At 40.8% G+C, this 20071-nt stretch overlaps 1 protein-coding gene across 16 annotated transcripts in view; it reads right to left on the minus strand.

Annotated features, from left to right (window-relative positions):
- Positions 1-20071, minus strand: part of Pex5l (peroxisomal biogenesis factor 5 like) — a 210992-nt gene that overhangs the window by 67659 nt on the left and 123262 nt on the right. For 6 of the 16 annotated variants that reach the window (XM_052730681.1, XM_052730676.1, XM_052730672.1 and 3 more), the window contains 2 exons: positions 16056-16160; positions 6011-6122 (listed from right to left, as the gene is read on the minus strand). In XM_052730681.1, the coding sequence (XP_052586641.1) occupies positions 6011-6122; positions 16056-16160 (217 nt within the window). Of the gene's footprint in view, positions 1-6010; positions 6123-16055; positions 16161-18324; positions 18391-20071 lie in introns of all 16 variants that reach the window. The other 10 variants (XM_052730674.1, XM_052730670.1, XM_052730675.1 and 7 more) reach the window with 2 other exon arrangements.

The raw sequence follows: 20071 nt of genomic DNA on the forward strand, positions 1-20071 counted from the left end.
AAACAAGAAGAGACAAGGATTTTGTCTCCACAGAGGAGTCTATGAAGTGAATTTATCACAAATGGCCCGAAGGTGTCAGCTTGTTGTCGCTGAGTTTTCTTGAGAAGATGGGGGCCACTCTAACAGGGAGCTGCTTGCAGAGAGGAGTGCTTGGTGAGTCAGAAGCAAAGTGGGTGGAAAGAGGCTTCCAGAACCAAGTCACTTGGCTTTCTGAGCCAAATTTAAGTGTGGCAGGCAGCCAAGACAGGGCTCCACACACTTCCTATTCACTGAGTGGTTAAATGAAACTTCTAGACACTATGGAATAGCAAGGACTCTAGGCCCAATGAGACTTCTTTATGATGGAAGGAAGTCTACATGCTTTTTCCAATTATACAAACAGTTAAGATTTAGCCTCTTGCCCCTAGACTTCTTTTAGAAGCAGATTTTCTAGGAATTAGGAACTTGTGTATTGAAAGTACATTTGCTACAAAATAGTAGCTGGTGGGGTTTAACTTAATCTCTATCTGCTTCTGAATGAGTGAACTGAAAATTCAAACTAGCCAGTCATACCTGTCCACTCTGAAGCATCCTAGGTCTTTCCTGGGTTTGTTCTCCATGTCGTTATTTTTTCTGTAAATGTGAAGCTGGAGCCTGGCATGCACAAAGGCCCTACTGACTGCCCATTTAATGGAAGCAGTGTCTTAGAGGTCGAATGGCTTTGAAGCTGAGAGTCCCCTAGGATGACAACTTTAAAAGCAGAGAAGGTTGGGACAGCCTTTGGCGTCTGGAGGAGACAGCATGTTGTGATGTGGAGGGGGTGGTAGTCAAGGCTTAAAGTTGAGGGCTTAGAGCTCCTCCTGTGCTTCAAGCGGGCATGCCCGAGCACAGAAGGCTGGGTGATTTGCTCACTTCTGGATGAAATTGAAAGTATTCTCCTAGACACACGAAGTTTTGGGTCCCTGTGCTTTGGTGTGTAAAGTAAGAGTACAAGGATCATTTGCTTTCAATGATGTGTGTCAGAGTGTGCATGTGTACACACATGTGAGTGCAAGACCAAGGAAATACCTTCTAAGTACTTTAGTTTGACATATGCAGCCTTTTCTACCCAGACCCCTGTCAGTCACCATGGACCAGCCACAGGGGGTGGGTCCCATCGTCTCAGTGTCCTCATAGGGACAATCCAGGAGGGTCAGAGTCTGAGAAGGAGACATGAGGATGAATCTGAGATACAAGCTGCTTCGATGACAGAAGAAAGCACAAGCCAACAAGTTGCATGTGCCCCCTATAGTGGGAGCAAGCCAGCAGACAAGCTCCTAGGATCTGCAGAGGAGTCAGTCCCTGATGGCAGCCTGGTCAGAGGATTTCCGATTTCCATAGATTTAAAACACAAACTCAGGGTGTTTCAGGACACTGTGTATGTGGTGTCTGGTTGTGGCAGTGACAGGAATCTAACGCAGCTGATATGCTGGTGACCTTGCTGGGACTCAGATACAGGCATGTCATTTGAGCCTATCTAGACCACCTGAGCATGGAGGTAGTATGTAGACTATTAATATGGTGGCTCCCTGTGCCCCTTAAATTCCTAGTTATTTGGCAGTTTGCAAAGTTTGAGGTATGATGGTAGTCTCAGAAACTGTCTTTTTTTGGAAAACCAAATTCCACTGGATAACATTTCCTGACATTAGAAGACAACACATGTGAAAGTAGCCGTGTCTCACCATCTCAAGGACACCTGAAGTCAACAACCTAGGAAACCAGGCTCTCCCAGGCCACTGCAAACATGAGAGAAACTAGCCTCCTCGAGCTCTGGGAAGCTGTGCTGCTCAAAGCAGATAGATTAGCGTCTAGTAAGAAGTGTTGTTCAAGGTCAGTGTGGTGGTACCCGCCTTTAATCCTAGCACTGAGGAGGCAGGGACAGACAGATCGACCAGCACCAGGCCAGCCAGGGACACATAGTGAGACCTTGTCTAAAGAAACAGAGAAGTCTTATTTTGACAAGTTGGTGGAAGACATATCATTATCAACACAGTGTGTAAGGAAGCATGATTTAGACAGGCAATCGTAGAAACTTTCAAATATATCTACCAAATAGATAAACTGTATTTAATGAATTAAGTCAACTTTTTCTTTATTATAACATGTCATTAAATTTATTCCTCAGATTTTTCTTTTTCCATCTGAGGGTATATGCACATGTGTGTTCTGTATGCATGCTCTGCATGTGTATGTCTGTGAGTGTTGTGTATGCATGCTCTGCGTGTGTGTGTGTGTGTGTGTGTGTGTGTGTGTGTGTATGAGTGTTGTGTATGCATGCTCTGCATATGTGTGTCTGTGACTGTTTCATATGCATGTCCTGCATGTGTAGATGCATGGGGACATCCTAGGTTAATACCAGGAATCACATTCAATAGCTTTTCCACATTATTCATTGAGGAAGGGCCTCTGAAATCCACAGATTGCCAGCACAGTGAGTCTTTCTAGCCTGCCTGTCCTGGAGGCCCTGTCTCCACATCAGAGGCTAGATTACAGGCAAATGCCTGGGGATCTGGACTCTGGCCTTCACTCTAGCTTGCCTGGCAAATGCTTTAACAATTGAGCCGTTTCTCCAGTCCCTGCTTCCCAGATTTCTAAGGTTTTCTGAGACGTGTTGCTAGCTTTATAGCCACTTGAATTTCATAAAAATGTGCCTGTAAATCTGATGCCAATATTTTATTTAGTTAAGCTATTTTATCATATGATTTATGTACAGAAGTCCCACAATAAGTATATTAACTCTAAATAAAAGAGTGAGATTAAAACAATGATAAACCATAAAAAAATGTTCCTTCCAAACTACCTGTTGGTCTAATAACTCAACCTCTCTCTAGCTTCATAAATCACAGCAAGGACCCCTACCTCTCTTCTTGATCTCTGACAAAAAGATCTGTCCTATGTTTTAACATACGTTAGAGTTATTAAGTTATACACTAGTATATTGCAAATTTTGTCACACATGCTGCATGTATGACGATCTAATCGTTTAAAGTATCTGCTGTTCAGTGGATTTCAGGACATTTATTGTTATCAGCCCGAATGTAATATCTACACATCTGCATTTTTTCAGTCAAGGCTTTTGTTGTGTCTGGTGCCACTATCTGTAATCCCAGCTATTTGGGAAGTAGGCAGATCCCCATTTGCTGTGAGTTCAAGGCCAGCCTGGACAACTTATTGAGAACTTGTCTCAAGAAATAAAAAAGAAAAAAGAAGGTGGATAAACAGCTCAGCATGTCTGAGACTTGGGTTCAGTTCCCAGCACACACACACACACACGTACACACACACACACACACGCACGCACGCACGCACACACACACACGCACACACACGCACACACACACGCACACACACGCACGCACACACAACACACACACGCACACACACGCGCACACACACACACGCACACACAACACACATGCACACACACACGCACACACACACAATCATGAATACATAATTGTTTTCTCTTATTAAGCAATAAAATTAAAGATATGTTCTTTTAAAAATTGTTAGAGAAAAAATTCCATTACTTGGGAAAAATACTTCCTACATTGTTTACTTTGTATTGATTTTTATAAGAGCTACATTCTTTAGGGATTTAAAAATATAGCGATTTTTGCCTTGAGATATATTTCTAAGCTTGTAAAACAAAGTGTCCAACACAGGGTGATTAGAAATCACTGTACGGCAGAAAAGATTCAGAATATTACATGATAGATTGAATGGGGCTCCACCCCTTATTCCTAGGGAGAAGCCCCCATACTTGAGAAGAAGACCTCATTGGAAATGTGATTAAAGATGAGGCTGTCCTGGAGGAGGCCAGGGCACAATCCCAGGATGACAGATATCCTCATGTAAAAGGGGAATTCAGACACAGGTAGGTGTGCAGACAGAAAGATGGATGTGATCTGCACACAGACAAAATCCCACATGAAGGTTGGAGTCAAGGGACCAATAGGAAGGATTAGAGAGGTGGGAACAATACCTCCCCAAGAGCCTACAGGAGTGTGTCTGGCCGGCTAGCACCTTGATATGAGGTTTAGAGATTCATGACTATTCTCCTAGCTTGCGGCAGGCCAGCAAACCGCAGGGTCCTCCTGTACCCGCCCTCCTGGTGCTGGGATTAGAAGCACATGCTTCCATGTCTCATTGCTTTTGTTTTTTAACATGAGTTCTGGGGATTGAACTCGGGTTCTTGTGTTTATGCAGCTAATGTTTACTGACTGAGCCACTTCCTGGGCCTCAGGTCTGGGACCTTCTAAGTGTCTTACTTTCTTTGTCAGTAGGAATTGAGGATGAGCTTCCTCAGTGCGTCTGAATCTTGTGGAGTTGCCTGCAGTTAAGAGACACCGACTTTGTGTTTTCTGGACTAGCACTCCAGTTTCAGAGGTTAGGATCAATCAGCTCTGATAGTCTGAATTCATTTTAATGTCCTGTTTAGAATACAGAAAGCACTGTTCTATTTTCCTGAGCACTCCAAGTGACAGATGGATTTAGAAAACAATAATTTGGGTGTGACATCAGGTAACAAAGAAGGAAGTGTCAAGAATGCTGTCACCTGACATCAGTCGGGGTGACCTCCCCAGCTAGAGTTTACCACTGTCAGCACATCCACAGATGGCTTCATTCATCTTCTCAAGTCATTTCCAAGGGAAGGATCGTGCTCTTATTAGATATGGAAGGTGAGCCTCAGCTATGCTACCAGAGAGACGAGGGAAAGCAGTAGCTGACACCATGATGCAGAGCTGGATGAGAATGCATGAGGTTTGATCCCCCAGCCTTCAGATTATCTGGTCTTCTACCTGGGCTGCCACCATTGGGTATTAGTTCCTCTTTATGTAGTAATTTTTTGCAGTCTGGAAAAACATCATTTTTTTTTTCCTATCTGATTTTTTCCACTTAGGATCCAAGTGGTGAAAATGTAAGTCACTTGCCAGTGGAGGCCACTGTGGAAAAGAGGGACTAACTTAAGAAGGAAGTGTGACATCAGGCTCTTCTCATATTAATTGGCACCACCCACTCACTATAATCTCTGGTTTCCCATTCTAAAACAACACGCTTTCCTCATTATTTGAAGAGCGCGCCTTTGAAGGGGAGTGTTGGCCAAATGAGGTTGAAGTGGAAAGGAGCCCTGTTAGAGAAATGTAGCTCCGTCCAGAGGCCTGCGGCAGTCTGTCCTCAGATTGATGACGGAATGCTCCTGCCTACATGTGCCAAGCACTGAGCAGAAGAGGGTGTTCTGTTGAGATTGCTTAATTCCAGGAAGGGTTTGTACAAATCGGAATGTTCAGATAATTTGTAAGAGAGATCAAGGACCACATTTAAATGGTTCTACAACATCCTGTGTCTATAGCGTATTTTAATTATCACTTAATTCTACCCAGAAAGACTACCACAACATTTTTATTTTCCTAGACTTTGGTTTCATGAAATATTTTCAAAAATAATTGGACCATTAAGCTGAATTTGCAAAACCTGAATCTGAAATAGCAGCTTTCCTTATATACCGTGGTGGATTCTGGAGTGCAGAGCAGTAAATGCAGAAGAGTATGCATCAAAAACTGAGTGAGAACAGCGGTATACTCAAGGCCAGCAAATATGCCTGGGTAATATACAATGTAGTTTCTTGTGTAATCAAAAGTCATTTATTAATTTATGCTGAATTGTATACAGGCCAATCACTTGGTTGTAAACATCATTCCCCACTTGAAAGGCCTGGAGGAGGGGGATGTTGAGATGGCTCAGCAGATAAAGGCATTTGCTGCCAATCCTGGCAACCCGAGTTCAATCCCTGGGACCCCTAGGGTGGAAAAGAATCATGTCTCATGAGCTGTCTTCCGACCTCCACAGGTATGTTTCAATATGCAAACATCCACACCTACAAACAAATAAACACTGCCCGCACTTGTTTAGGAAAATGCCTGGAGGTGGAAACATACATGCATTTCTAGGTAAAACGTACTTCCCTTAAACATAGTTAGAAGTGAATTACCGGCTGTGTTGGATGTTACTGGCTTTGCAATGGCCTCGGATTTGGTTTCACAGAGGAAGTCATCTATGGAGGGGCTCAGGAGAGGTCTGCTTTCCTGCTGCTCATTCACCAGCTGAGAACAAAGGAACACAGGCATTAAAGGGCTTCTCTGTTACAGTGCGGGAGCAGGTGAATGAGAATGCAGCCCTGCAACACAAGGGGACAAGCAAGCCCTACTGAAATAAACACAAACATAAATAAATCACGGGGTGGGGCAATAGAGAAAAAAAAAACATTACCATGGCTGGGAAGGAGCCTTCAGCACTGTTAACATAGTTTGGATGCAGCCAACGTCAGTGTTAAGCTTAAGCCTGTTTCTCTCCCTCCTGGAGTAGCTTTAGAGTCATCGATGACTTCAGCACATGAGAAAAGACACCTGTTCCATCACAGTTGCTATGGGCTAATGCCATTCTCTATCTAGACTGAAAGTTCTAGAAAGCATTGGAACAGTGGCTTCAGATTCCATGGTGATGGGCTCTTATGAGGACTAGCTACGTGGTGTCTATGGGTGAGATGGACAGACACATGGACCTGTGTGGTTGGTTGGATGAACACTATTTTTGACCCCTTCTTAAAAGCTCAAGGTGCCTATAACAAACCCCTCATTTCCTTAGAATGGTTTTGTAGGACATAACAAATATTATTTGAGATGTGAAAATATTATTTTATTACCTGTCTAGGCATCTAGTAGGTTTCTGTGAAAACCTTTAGTCTATGGGACTAGATTATAATAAGCATAATGCTATTTTTCCCCTTAATTCATTCTGTGATTTAGTAGACTTAACGTTGTGACTGAAAGCTGTTTTAGTGGGTTCCTAATCACGGGTGGTGGCCAGCTGTTTACCTTCAGTTACTCTGCTTCTCTTTCAGTCCATGATGTCTATAGTTAAGAGAGAAAATATACATCTACACAAGCAGTTAGTCCCTAACTTGGGAGTCTTCACTTTCTGGGGGAAGCATGGCTGTTTGGTTCTACTTGGGGTCCAGAAAAGATGTGTCTCAAAGTCCCTAAATTTTAATAACTAACCTGTCAAGGTTTTAATATTTTTTTAAAGAAACATAAATTAAGAAATAATGAGCTTTGGAATATTGCCAAGTCAAAATATTGAACTCCACTTGTTATCATGTTACTGTGTCTCTGGCTCAGTGTCAGTGAAGTCGTTCATGCTCATCATAGACTGGACACCCAAGCACACAGTTGTTACTAAAGTGCATCAAGCCCAGATCCCCATAGAGCTTTTTACAGAGAGTTAAACATTTGATTTGCATATACATTCGTGGATATTATTGTAGGATACCATGGAGATCACCTTTCTTTTAGTGTTTAAGTTAACAACATTAGTCTTCAATTATTGTTAGTTTTATGGTTACTACATACAAAGACACATTTCACTGGGAATCACATTTTCTAAGATGGGGGTGGGTTTTAACCTTTTCTTTGGTTTGTATTAAAAGATGTTCCTTTAACCAATGGATGATATTCTGGTTCCTTTGATTTTGATTTTTGGACCATTCCTCTTGGCTATCACCCAAGCTGTTTATTTTCAAATAGTTTTAAGTGTTGAGGGTCTGTGAGTTCCCTGTCGTTTCTGGGTAAGACATTTGAGTTTTTAAAAATGCTGTGGACAACTCAAGCTTAGGAATTAGCTAAAATATTTTCTGGCATAAAAGTCCATTTTATGATCTGAAGATGTACTTCAAATCCCTGGCAAGGCACGTAAGATAGCAGAAAATGACAAAATGGCCCATCCCTGGTGATTCTGTGTCCAGACCGGCTTCTCATACAGGCAGTTTGTGTGCAGCTTTGTTCAGGGGATGGTTTCTGGGATCCAGGCATCCTGTGGGGTGCAGTGACGACTCTTAGGACTTAATGTAAGTTTCACATTCCTGTGAAATGTGGTGTGGATGCCACAGTGCCAAGAGGCTGATGGTCACCATCAAACATGGCCCCACAATATGCTCTGAGATGTTACTCTAACAGACCTGCACTCACCAGGTAGCAAGGTCTGACCACCAGCACACAGGCCCCATTGGCTAATGTGCAGAGATATAACACAACTGTGACTTTAAAAGTATGAGTATTTATGTATGATGTCACAGCTATTTCTTTAATAATCAGGACTTAAATAAAGAAAGTCTAACTTCACAAACAGATAACTATGTATAACTAATTTCTCTGTGTTGATTTAAAAAATATACAGGTTATTTTTTCACTAACATTTTGGTTTGGAGAAGAATTTAGATAGTGCGGTTTTGAAATGTTCGTGTATACACAAGGGCTGACTTAGGGACAGAATCTACATCTAAACAAAGTTGACTTGTATTTCATACACTCCTTGCACACGTGCCTGAAGGTAAGTTTATGTACTAGGTTTTGGAGGTCTGCCTCTGTTTCAGCTGATACCTGCCCTCTGAAGCCAGAGGCTTCTGCTCACAGCTCCAGATTGGAACTTGGTAAGTTTTGGATCTTATTTCAGAATAGGAATGCTCAACCTGTATCATTTTTAGTTTAGATAAACACAAGTTACATTACAAGAAATGTTCTCTGGTACTCCCTCTTCCAAAACAATGAAGGGCTAAGAATTTATCCCTGAATTCTGATTTTTCTGTGCACCCAGATGCAGAACAGGCCTGAGTTTCTATATTAGAATATTGGGATAGTCAACTTCTGTAGATATTTTTAGTTCTTATTGCTGAAAAACTACCCTGTACAGTTGGTGAATTCTAGAAAAACCATTGTTTATATCAACATCTAAACAGAAAAACAAGTGAAAGGCACTATTGCATAAGGGCTTTCTTCCAGAAAGCATGCTTGTCAAAGGCAATAGGACTTTGTTGGTGTTGCTGAGTCACTTGTTCAAATTTCAGATGGAGTCCCCAAAGGAAGGAAGAACCAGTAGCCCTCTCAGATTCACTCAGCACCGGAGGAATGGGAACCAGGGGATGATGGCTCAGAAAGGTTCCAAGAAGCCCAGGGCAGAGTCATGTCTCCAGTCTTCTAGACCCCTGCCTCTGCCATGTCCTCCTCAGTGTCCAGTGTCCTGTTTCTGATCACTGCTGACTCCAGGACTGATGGAAGCACTGTGACGGCCACCTCCTATCACTCTGTCATTCTTGAGGTTTCACTCCAGAGACACAAAACAAGAGGGCACAGTGAACAGCCTTTAGAGTTAGCGTTTCCCAGGCTGGACCAGTGTGGTGGTGCTCTGGCTGAATCGGATGGTGCTAGGGTTCCAGGTGAAGATGAAAGGCCAGATGACAGAGAGCATGGAACAGCCATTAAAATGGGTCAGAAAGAGCTTGGGCTTTGATGAAGATGTGGAAGATGAGGTAAGAGACATCATGAAGACAAAGGAAGGTTCCCTTACATGATCTGAAGTTAAGACACATCGCAGCTCACCCATTTACAGCCTTCACAGCTTCTATTAGGGAAATTTCATGCAAAAGGTGTTCCAGAAATGGCGGACAAATGAGACAATGGCTTGGCAAGAATTTAAGGCACAAAAATGTGTATTTCACACAGTCCAATGAAATGGATTGAACATTGTTTTAGTCACGGCAGTGGTATTTTTAAGTGTGTAGACAAGATCAGCTTCCCCATGCCCTCCTTCTCATTCTTAAACAAGCAGATGGTTTTTCTCATGGTGATTTAAGAATAAATGAGTCTTTCAGGTTACAAAGAAAAAGTTCAAGTTGAATGGAATCCCCAAACAATTCCACTAAACTTTACTTTCAAACTGTGTGTTATGGACTCCATCTTTATTCATCAGCAAGGTAAAGCTTATTGGCTTTTAGATTTACTTCAATTCATTTGAAAACACTGTATCAATTTCCCCCATTTAAAGCTTTGGGTTCAGAGCACATTGGTGTTATTAAAATGTGACTCAAAGGTTTCTAACTCTTTGCTAATAACTGAGTCAGGTGGCTGCACTTTTGGTAATCAGATTCTTAGTAATCAGATTGTCGTAGCTGAGTTTAAAAGGCCCACTTCCTTAGATGAGAGGTTTTGTCTCAGTCCATTTTCATTTCTTCTCTGACTGTGGCCTCTTAGTGTTTACATCAGTTCAGAGGTGGCTGGGAATGGAGTTCAGTGAGAGAACATGTACCTAGCATGTGCAAGGCTCTAGTTTCAATCCCAAGCACATGCAAAACAAGTCCCATGATGGTAATGGACACTTGTAGGAGTCCCTGTAATGGCACATCTTGACCTTCATGAGTGCAGGGAAGTGAGCACCTTTTGAACCATCTCCATATCTGTGCTTACGTAGTACCACCATCTTAGTTTTAATGTCTTCCTCCTCACTAACTAGAACTGTCATGACATTAGAGACTATAGCAAATCTCTTTTGGCATCTTATAGGAGTGGTTTAATAAATGCTGACCAGTTCCATGCACTAACTGGCTGACGGTTCAACAGAATGATCATGTGGGCATCCTGGACTTCATCCTGAACTGGAGCAACCCGTGGTGATATTAGTGCTCTTTCAAAATGCTTAGCAACTTCCTAGAAAGCTTTAACATTCAGGTCTATTTCCTTCCAGGATTGTGTCTTTTAAATGGGGAATGTGGTGGCACCTAAGGAGCATTTTGTAATGCTGGTAAGGTTGCTAGCTTTTCTACCAAGAGATGAAGAATGCCAAGAATTAACATCTAAAGCAGTCGACATTCATTCAGGCCTATGCCAGCCCTACACCATCACCACTGGCAAGAGGGACATGGACATAGGTGAATGGGAGGGCAAAGTCACCTCAAGACATAATCTCTTCACCCCACTTTTTATTTTAAATCAGAAACTTGAATCTGGAGAGTTTGAGGGAAAATCCTTCAGAAGACACAGAAGGGATACATAAGAAGGTAGGCGAGGATTGGCGTGAAGGGGTTCCTTGTCAATCAGGATTCAAAAGACAATTGAGTCTTTATTCTTCATTGTTAATCAAATATTCAGCCAAATGATTTCAATTGAATGGTGAGCTACTAAGACTGGTCAGTTGATGTGGTCAGGAGATGCTGCCACACAGATGCAGGCGATACCACCAGCTCCAATGGATTACTATCTCAATACTTCATTTAAAGTACACTTGCCTTAGTTCCATTTTAACTCCTCTATTTTTAGCATTTGAAAAAGAAATTTTATTATGTGATCTATTTGAACCAAATTGTAAGGAAATATTTTACTTTAAATTATTTCTTGAGAATATAATATAATTACATCATTTCTCCCTTCTCCTTCCTAATTTCAACCTTTCCTTGAACCTTTTCAAATTGATGGCCTTGTTGGAAAAATATTTTGGTTTTACATACATTCTATTGATTAAATAAGAGTGCATAATTATGTTACTTACTTTGTGACTAAAATTTAACTTTATCTTCAAATAAATCTATCAGGTTTTTCATTAAAAGAAATGGAGTGAAAAATTTGTGTCAACAAAGCAAAATGCATTTCAGATAATCAAACAGTATACAAGATATGAATTCCTGGCAGCACAGCTGATTTCACTTAAGGTCAATATTGTGCTCTGTTGCTTAAGCATTTCAGACTTAAAGAATAATTTTTAAAGTTAAAATGATAAAGCTGGTGTGTTGGCCAGTTTTAATCGTCAACTTGACACTCTATAGAAACACCTGGGAAGAGAGTCTCACTGAAGAATTAATTAATCAGGTTGGCCCGTGGGCATGCCAGTGGGGGGTTGTCTTGATTGTTAACTGAGGCACAAACATCCAGACTACTGTGGGTGGTGTCATGTCCTAGGCAGGGGACCCTGAACAGTACAAGAAGGGAGAAAGCTAGCCAGCTAAGAGCGAGCAATCAAGAAGGCATGCATTCTCTTTTTCCTCTTAACTGTGGATGTGGTGCTGGAGGTTTCTGCCATGACTTCCCTACAATAATGGATTGCAACCTGGAATTGTAAACTATATGAGCTCCTTTCTCCCTCAGGTTTCTTTTTGTGAGGGTATTTGTCCCAGAAACAGAAATGAAACCAGGGCAGCTGAAAACTGGAAACAACTGATAAATAATCTCATATTTGTAATGCTGATGTAAAATATTATAGTAATAGGTACAGGGAATTTTTAAGATCAGTTTGTGTCTATAGGAATAAAACACAAATATGCATCTGTACACTTAAAAACTCCCTTATTGGTTGGGGATTTAGCTCAGTGGTAGAGAGCTTGCTTAGCAAGCGTAAGGCCCTGGGTTCGATCCTCAGCTCCAAAAAAAAGAAAAGAAAAAAAAACCTCCCTTATTATGTGTGACATTGTTGATTTGAAGTATATGTCAATTGTGGGGTAAGTTTTCATTTATCATTTTGTTATAGAACTACTTTATAGCTTATTAATTCCATGCAAGTTTAGGATTCATGCAATGACTATCAAAATAGTGATCATATGTGGAGGATTCTCTAACATGGAATGTGAGCTATATCAATCTATTGGTAAGCTAAGTTAACCATCATGCACCCCTTAAACAGTCTGACTTCAGAGCCTTGTTATGCCTACTCTGATACCTGAGAGCTTTAGGTATTTATGTACTAACAGCCCTGACCAAGCTCCACCCCCATTGCCCATGTTAGTTCTTCTTGTCACGGTCAAACATCTCCAAATCCTTGACTTAATCTAAAGAACAGTCAATCAGACTTTCTCCAGGCAGGACAGTTAGATGTGCACAATTAATCCATTGTGGGGAAAGGAACTGAGATGCCATTCCACAGTTGGGCAGTGTTATTACTAAGGAAGGTATGTGTATATATTTAAGGCAATCATTTTAAGTTGATGATAGGAACCCAAATGAGGCTCTGTTTAGTCACTTTGAGAATGTTTTCCCAGTTAAGAACATTGCTCTTTATCTCTTTATCAAACATAGAAAAATTAGATTCCTATCAAGGGATAAGAAGTGGGAACAGACAGAGCATGGAGCTGAAATGGGAAGAAAAATGTCCTTTAGGCAGAAGAGATGTGAAGCTCAGTTCTAAGACACTGAGCTCTGGAGGACAAAGGAGCTGGGGATACCTTGATTTAAACAGCCAGGAGGCCAAATTTGTCAAAATGAAACTTTCTCAAGTTTCCTTCAGAGAGAAATATACTCACTAAGGCCATTTTGTCTCCTAAAAACAAATCCCCATTTTCCAGGGCATAATCTTTGGGTACATGGGTTTCCTGTCTATCATAAAATTAGATTTGCTTAAGTGTTACAGCTTATAGCAGTGCTGCTTAATATAAACAATAATCACTTTACACCATAAAAATCTTCAGTGGTCATTAACAAGTAAAAATAATTTCAATTATGCATTTTATTTAACTCAGCATATCCAAAATATTTCAACATGCAATCAATAAAAATTATTAATGTAATAGTTTGCATATTTTGGGATTAAGCCTTCAAACCTTTTTTCTTTTTGAAACTTTTGCAGCATGTCTCAATTTCCGGAAGCCAGAAGTGCTCCGTGGCCACGTGACTAGTAGCCATAGTACCGGAGAGCCCAGGCCTGCAGGATCTTTTTCCTCAAAGATTTGGCAATCTGTGCTTTTCCTTCAAACATTTTGTCAATGTATGCCTGTTTACAAACTGTTTGAGTTAGCATTAATTTAGGGCAGCATGAACTTGAACTTGTTTGTTTCCATAAAATTAGTAATTATACTTTCTGGGGTCTTGTTTTTGAATCCAATCATCTGGCTAATTCCTCTGCTTTGTTTCATCTGCTGAAGATGATATCACTGTCGAATGGCTAGCTAAGTCTTTATAAACATTCTAGAACAAACCATTGTAATCATAATTTAAAAATGCTGAAATATTGGGCTGCTGAGTAAACAGTTACTGAACAAGGTGATGTAACACAGTAGCCTTTTCTGTATTTATCTTTTATGATCATCCGAGAGGGTAGCAATTGGCTTCAGATATGTCTGGAATCTATGATATGACAGCTGGTGTCGATATACCAGGGGTGAAGATGAGTCCTTATACTCAGTGATGTGTGGTGCTATGCCGTAGTCTTTACAAGACACACCGGGACACACATGACACTAGGACATTCACACAGTTAAGAAATGTGGTGTGGCAGACAGACTGGATGCTGTGGTTGCCGTGGGAAGTACTCACTTTTTCAGCTCACGCTGCTTCTTTTTGGCTTGTGCATGACACTGGTGCATACCAGGGGGAAAGCCACTTGTGTGTCATGTAAAAAACATACCAGCTAATAAAACTACATTTGGTTGAGAAATTAGTCTATCATAGTTGTCACTGAGTTCCATGGAATTATCATTACAACAAGTGCATCTCATTTTATGAATCAGAATTCTGCCTGCTGATTCATAAACTGGCCAATACGCAATAAGGATACAAAGCATTAAAGAAAGCGTTACACAATCTTCATGCAGTAAAGTCATAATCAGTCTCTCAGAAACAGTCCACACAACACTAGACAGATTTAAAAGGGCACACACAAATGTTCTGAATGTGAGAGGATGACGATATTTATGATTTCTTCCCTAAATTAAAATATCAAGTCTATGAAATTTTAAATTCAAACTTAGATATCATGTTAATATCATACATGTGGAAATGATTACTGGGCAGTAACAGCAAAATGTAAGATTTGGGAAACTCGGGGGATGGCTGGAGCCTGTCTTAATTGTGATTTCCCAAGATGCTTTGGTGCAGCACAAGAGCCTACATGATCCCAGGCATGTGGCTCATCACCTGCCTGGAGTGCCAAGTGCTCACCTGCCAATCATTCACAGAAGTAACATGGACTGGATATTCTGCATATAGGATTCACAAAGGTCTGACTCTGATGGGCAGGTGATCTTTGTAAAATGGTGTATACTTCATAACGTCAACTCGGTAAAGGACAGACAACTTGATGACATTGAAGGAAAAAGCATCTTTTCTTTATGGACAACTACAGCAACAACAAACACACTCTGACAATGTAGAATTTCCCAATCCTAGAAATCTTTAATAACTTAAAACTTTATTTAATTTTGGCGTTATATAATTTTCATTACTTACAACATGGCATTTAGAATAAAATAAAAACACACATGTTGGTAGCAGCTGGGGACCAGATCTGCTGATATTCTGAAAATAAGCCGCCATAATTTAGCTTTTGACAGAAATGTGCTTCACGGGGGCTGTAAATGGCCGTTTTTCTAATTCTAGGCGTGTGCATAATCGGAAGAGAACCGCTGCATTTACGGATGCGTTATGGAAGAAATGAAATGTTTAACAACCTAATCTAAATTATAAGATAAGTGCAAGAAAAATATTTTTCATCTCAGAATTTAAAACTGGGAATCGCACAGGGTGGTGATGAGTCGTGCTATAGATATTTATGGAGACTTTTACAGGGTGTTTCGGAAGTCCCCGGGCCTGTGCAGGACCAGCTTCAGCACGCCTTCAAAGACAAATGTGGACTTTTTTTCTATGTGTGTCACAATAGAGGCTGAAAATGGCCCTTTAGTGCTCGGAATGGAGATGGTGTTTCCTCATCAAGGCCACTAAGTGTGGGGAGGAGCCGAGAGCCATTTTCTGCATGAAAACTCGGGGACTTCCCGCTCATGCCTGTAACTTAGTTATCGACATAAATATGTATAGACATGTGTAGTATGCAAAGTCACAACAGAAATATATTTAACATTTAAGAAAATTTAGAGCATCTACTGGTAAACTGACATATGTATATAAGACGACTGGATTTATTCAGGAATTCGATTTGTTTGCTTGTTATTGGTATTTCTCAACGTCAACAAGACTCCTTTTAAAGAAGCAGAGTGTTATATATTGTCTTCATTTAAAAACTAATGTTGAGTAATGAAAATTAATATCCATGATCAAGAACTAATTTTTTTCTTTTGCAATTTTGGCTTTCATTTATATTTTTACAGTTGTTTCATTGAAACTGCTTTAAAAAGATTGGCTTGTTTTGCTTTTTTTTTTTTTTAGCTGATGATCACATTTTTTGATACATTAACATATGTCAGCTTCCTACAGGAACCCTATGGGTCTGCCCACCTGTGATGTCACAGTAAGGAGGGGCTTTTCTTCTGCAGACTCCTCCCTCGGTATCTCCTTCATCACCATGGCAACAGCCTTATCTGCAGCCCTAGAGCCTTTTCCCTACAACAGTGAAACCAACAACGAATGTGTCAGGAGGCGTCTTGAAGTTATTTAGGACAAGACAGGCTAATGTTTAAAGCGCAATCCGACATGAGTGAAGAGGTGGGCTGCTGCCAGGGAATCTTGAGGCTTTTGGCTGAGGAGAAAACACACAAAATCTGAAAGATTATTTGTGAACTTTTAGTTAGCTGCTACTTTTTCACCTTTCACAGCGGACCTGTTTAACATAGTATTTTTATATGTATAATATATTTGAAGGCAATTAACATGATAGGAACATAATTTTATAGTATCAATTTTAGCATGCTATGACTTTCCTGTTGTGTTCGTTTATAAATGATGACTAGACAGCCCCTAGATACTTTGATTTGAGGCAGAGATTAGAGCCAGGATCTGATTTGCAAAGTGCTTTCACTGGGTGTTCTCTGAATCTCGTTTGTCAGTGAATTTGGCATAAAGAGTATACAAACTTCATTTCTTAAGTATTCTACAGTGGCTTCCCATACCAGGGTTTTACCCATAGTGTTCTGTGGGATGGTCTGACCTGAGTCAAGTAGAATTTCTTCTCCTAATTTCAATGTTTTTGAGACCAAGGAACTTGAGTACAATTTTAGACATGTCTTTTAACTGAAGAATTCTATAATTACACAAGTAAAATATTCCCACTGGGGCAGTGATTCTTCTGTATCTGGTGTCAGTTTGTCTCATATAAAGAGAATTGTGAGCCTGCAAGGGGTGTTAGCCTTCTGCCCTTTAAGCTGACCAGATTATCAAGTTTATGAGAGTAAATATGAATATGTCATCATGGAACAAAACAAAACATCCCTTTCCCAATAATCTCTCAATACTTGCAAAACAAAGACTTTAAATTTTTTCAGCTCTCTTGCCAGAGCCTCCCTGGAGGAAATCATTTTATATTAAAAGCACATAAAGTATTTGTGCTGTCAATCTACTTATAGCTGTCTCACAAAGAGACACATGGACAAGTGTTACGTGTGTGTGTGTTGAGGGGGGCATTGCCTGGAAAAGGAATTAACTCCAGAACTCAGTAAAGCTGGATAGCCTCACCTGATGCAGCACAAAAGGGCTTGGGTAATATTAGTATTTTTGGTGTTGCAAGGACATCCAAAAAGCAGGTTCCATTTAGGGACAAACCCCTCCATTTATTCAGGTTCTAACCTTCCAAAATGTAGCCAGTCATAGCTTCTATTTATGTCAAGAAAGGAAATCTTTTTGTACAGTTAATAGATTTTTAAGATGTGCTTGTTTTGATTAAGGGCTGCACTATTAAATGACAATGTGTTTCTTTCTAAGATGAATAGCAGGTAGTGGAGCTATTATTTCGCAGATGAATCAGTAATAATTTGCATATGTGTTCTCAAAAGACTACATGGCATTGCTCCTTAGGCTTACTGACTTCTGGAAGAATAAAGGGAAACTTGATGTTTCATTGCAGAGTCAACTGGGGTAGACAAGAATTCCAGGCTTCCTCTTTAATGAAGCAATATGACTTTCCTAAAATAGATAACAGCACAATTCTGAATTCTGGGGAAAGATGTATTGGGATACTATCCAGCCATTTAACATGTCTTTCAGATATTAAAGTTGTTTGAGTGAGACAGTGCATGCTATTAACTTACTATATGTCTATAAGCTATGCTCATTTATAGAAAAATATCTGTTTTATAACATTTATTTCTGCAACTTTTCAAGAGCAAAATCATTTGCGAAGAAGTCTTTCCATGCTCTAAGACGTTCTAATAATATAGCAATAAACAAAGTGGCATGCTTATATTCAAATCCCTACTATATTTAAAGGAACGAATCTAGTATTATAAGGTATAATTGAAAAGCAATAACTCAGACTCCTCTTGCGATGAGAAGGAAGATATCAATTGATAAGCATCTCAAAAAATTTCAGGTGAATTTTTCAAAATGTCATTTATTTGAAATGCTACCAATCTATAAACTACAAAGAGAGAATTTTTACATATGCAACTATAGTAGCTAGAATTAGCAACAGACATGCTTTTTACTAAAACAGAAACAAAAACCAAACAAAAATTAGTCCTTTCATGCTGAACTCTAGAACAAAGCAGTGGTCGGCTGAAAGGTTGAATCATAAACACATGCGGGGCTTTGCATTTCTTGCAGAAAAACCCACCAAAGCCAGGGTCAGGTCACTTTTTTGAAGACAGTGCCATTTTTTCTTCAAGGTTACACCTACTACCTGGAAAGAGTCATGACACCTGGGTTAGTTCCCTGTTGCAACTGCCAGCTTTCGTGCCAAAACCCCACGATTTTTGCTGTTTAACTAATGCGGTAGAGTCTGAGCAGAGGGGAGCTCTGCAGATTCCATCTTTGTGGCTGCAGAAAGGGTACCCGAGAGCTTATCACACGCGGTGAATCCACTCATCTATCAAAGTCCCCTCCCATCCCTCTGTTGCCTTCATCTGCTGTCCTGCATTCAGGCTGGTATTGCTGACCATCCACCTAATCAGCAGGAGGCTGCTCCTAAAACTTAGAATTTGGCTGGTATGTGAGAAAGTGATTCTGCTCAGTTTTGCCATCAGTAGCTCTGCAGAGCTAACCATAGAGCCACTGTGGTGTGATGTTCTTTACAGAGGTCAGTTGCTTTAACACATTCCAAGAAACCTATATCCACAATAGTTCAACCTTATAAATATGACTGTACCAAAAGGTCAACACTGACTTACTATTTGAAACAACACGAAGACAACAAAAATGAAAACACAATTGGAAATACACTCAGGCAAGAAGTGAGTTATATACTTCATGCCACATGAAGCCATGTACTCCTACCTCAGGCTTAAAAAGAATAGGAAAGAAGTAGATTAAGGTGATTAAAATTCATCCCATTAGGATGGCGCCAGCTATTATTTCGGCCACTTCTTTTCTGATCACATGTGAAATTCACTTTTCCTCATTTCCTTGTCGAATTTCTTGAGATGTTTTTAAGTAGAAAACATTGTGTGCAAAGGGTAACATTTTCCTTGGTACTTTGCTGTGAGAACTGCATGATATATCTCTCATTTCTTTAGAATTTGCCTTCTTCAACAATAAAAGAAATAAAATGATAGCCTTTTAAACAATTCTGGAGAACAGTCTTTTCAACTCCTGTTAGGAAAATGGGAATACATCACTAAAACACAGGGTCATGGCAAATGGCATTGACATTTGTTACTTAAGAAAGCTCAGCTTTGATTCACTGCTTTTCCTTTTGGTGATATGGAACGGAAGATACAGAGCAATGTTGGATGTCACAAGGCCGTCTCAGGCTGGAGAGCCAGCATATGGGGATGGGAAGATGGGGAGCCAGCACATGAGGACAGGGAGGATGGGGAGGCAGCACCTGGGGATGGGGAGGATGGGGAGCCTGAATATGGGGACAGGGAGGATGGGGGGCCAACACATGGGCATGGGGAGGATGGGGAGCCAACATATGGTGATGGGGAGGATGGGGAGCCAACACATGGGCATGGGGAGGATGGGGAGCTAACATGGTGATGGGGAGAATAGGGAGCCAGCACATGGGCATGGGGAGGATGGGGAGCCAACACATGGGCATGGGGAGGATGGGGAGCCAACATATGGGCATGGGGAGGATGGGGAGCCAACATATGGGGATGGGGAGGATGGGGAGCCTGAATATGGGGACAGGGAGGATGCGGAGCCAGCACATGGGGATGAGGAGGGTGGGGAGCCGTCCTTCAGATGAGGGGATGCTGCTCCACTCTTTGCCTCTCAGGGAAGAGAATGAAGCTACTGGGAGATGCTGCCACAAGCTCCACATTCTGCCAGATACCTGACAAAGCTTGGGTGTTCTCATAACTTGGTTGGGGAGATATACCTGGGTTGGAAAGTTGAGATTAAGATTGAATCGGAATGAT

Source organism: Peromyscus californicus, unplaced genomic scaffold, assembly GCF_007827085.1.
Source record: "Peromyscus californicus insignis strain IS unplaced genomic scaffold, ASM782708v3 Scaffold_9__1_contigs__length_137607984, whole genome shotgun sequence".
Lineage (NCBI taxonomy): Eukaryota > Metazoa > Chordata > Mammalia > Rodentia > Cricetidae > Peromyscus > Peromyscus californicus.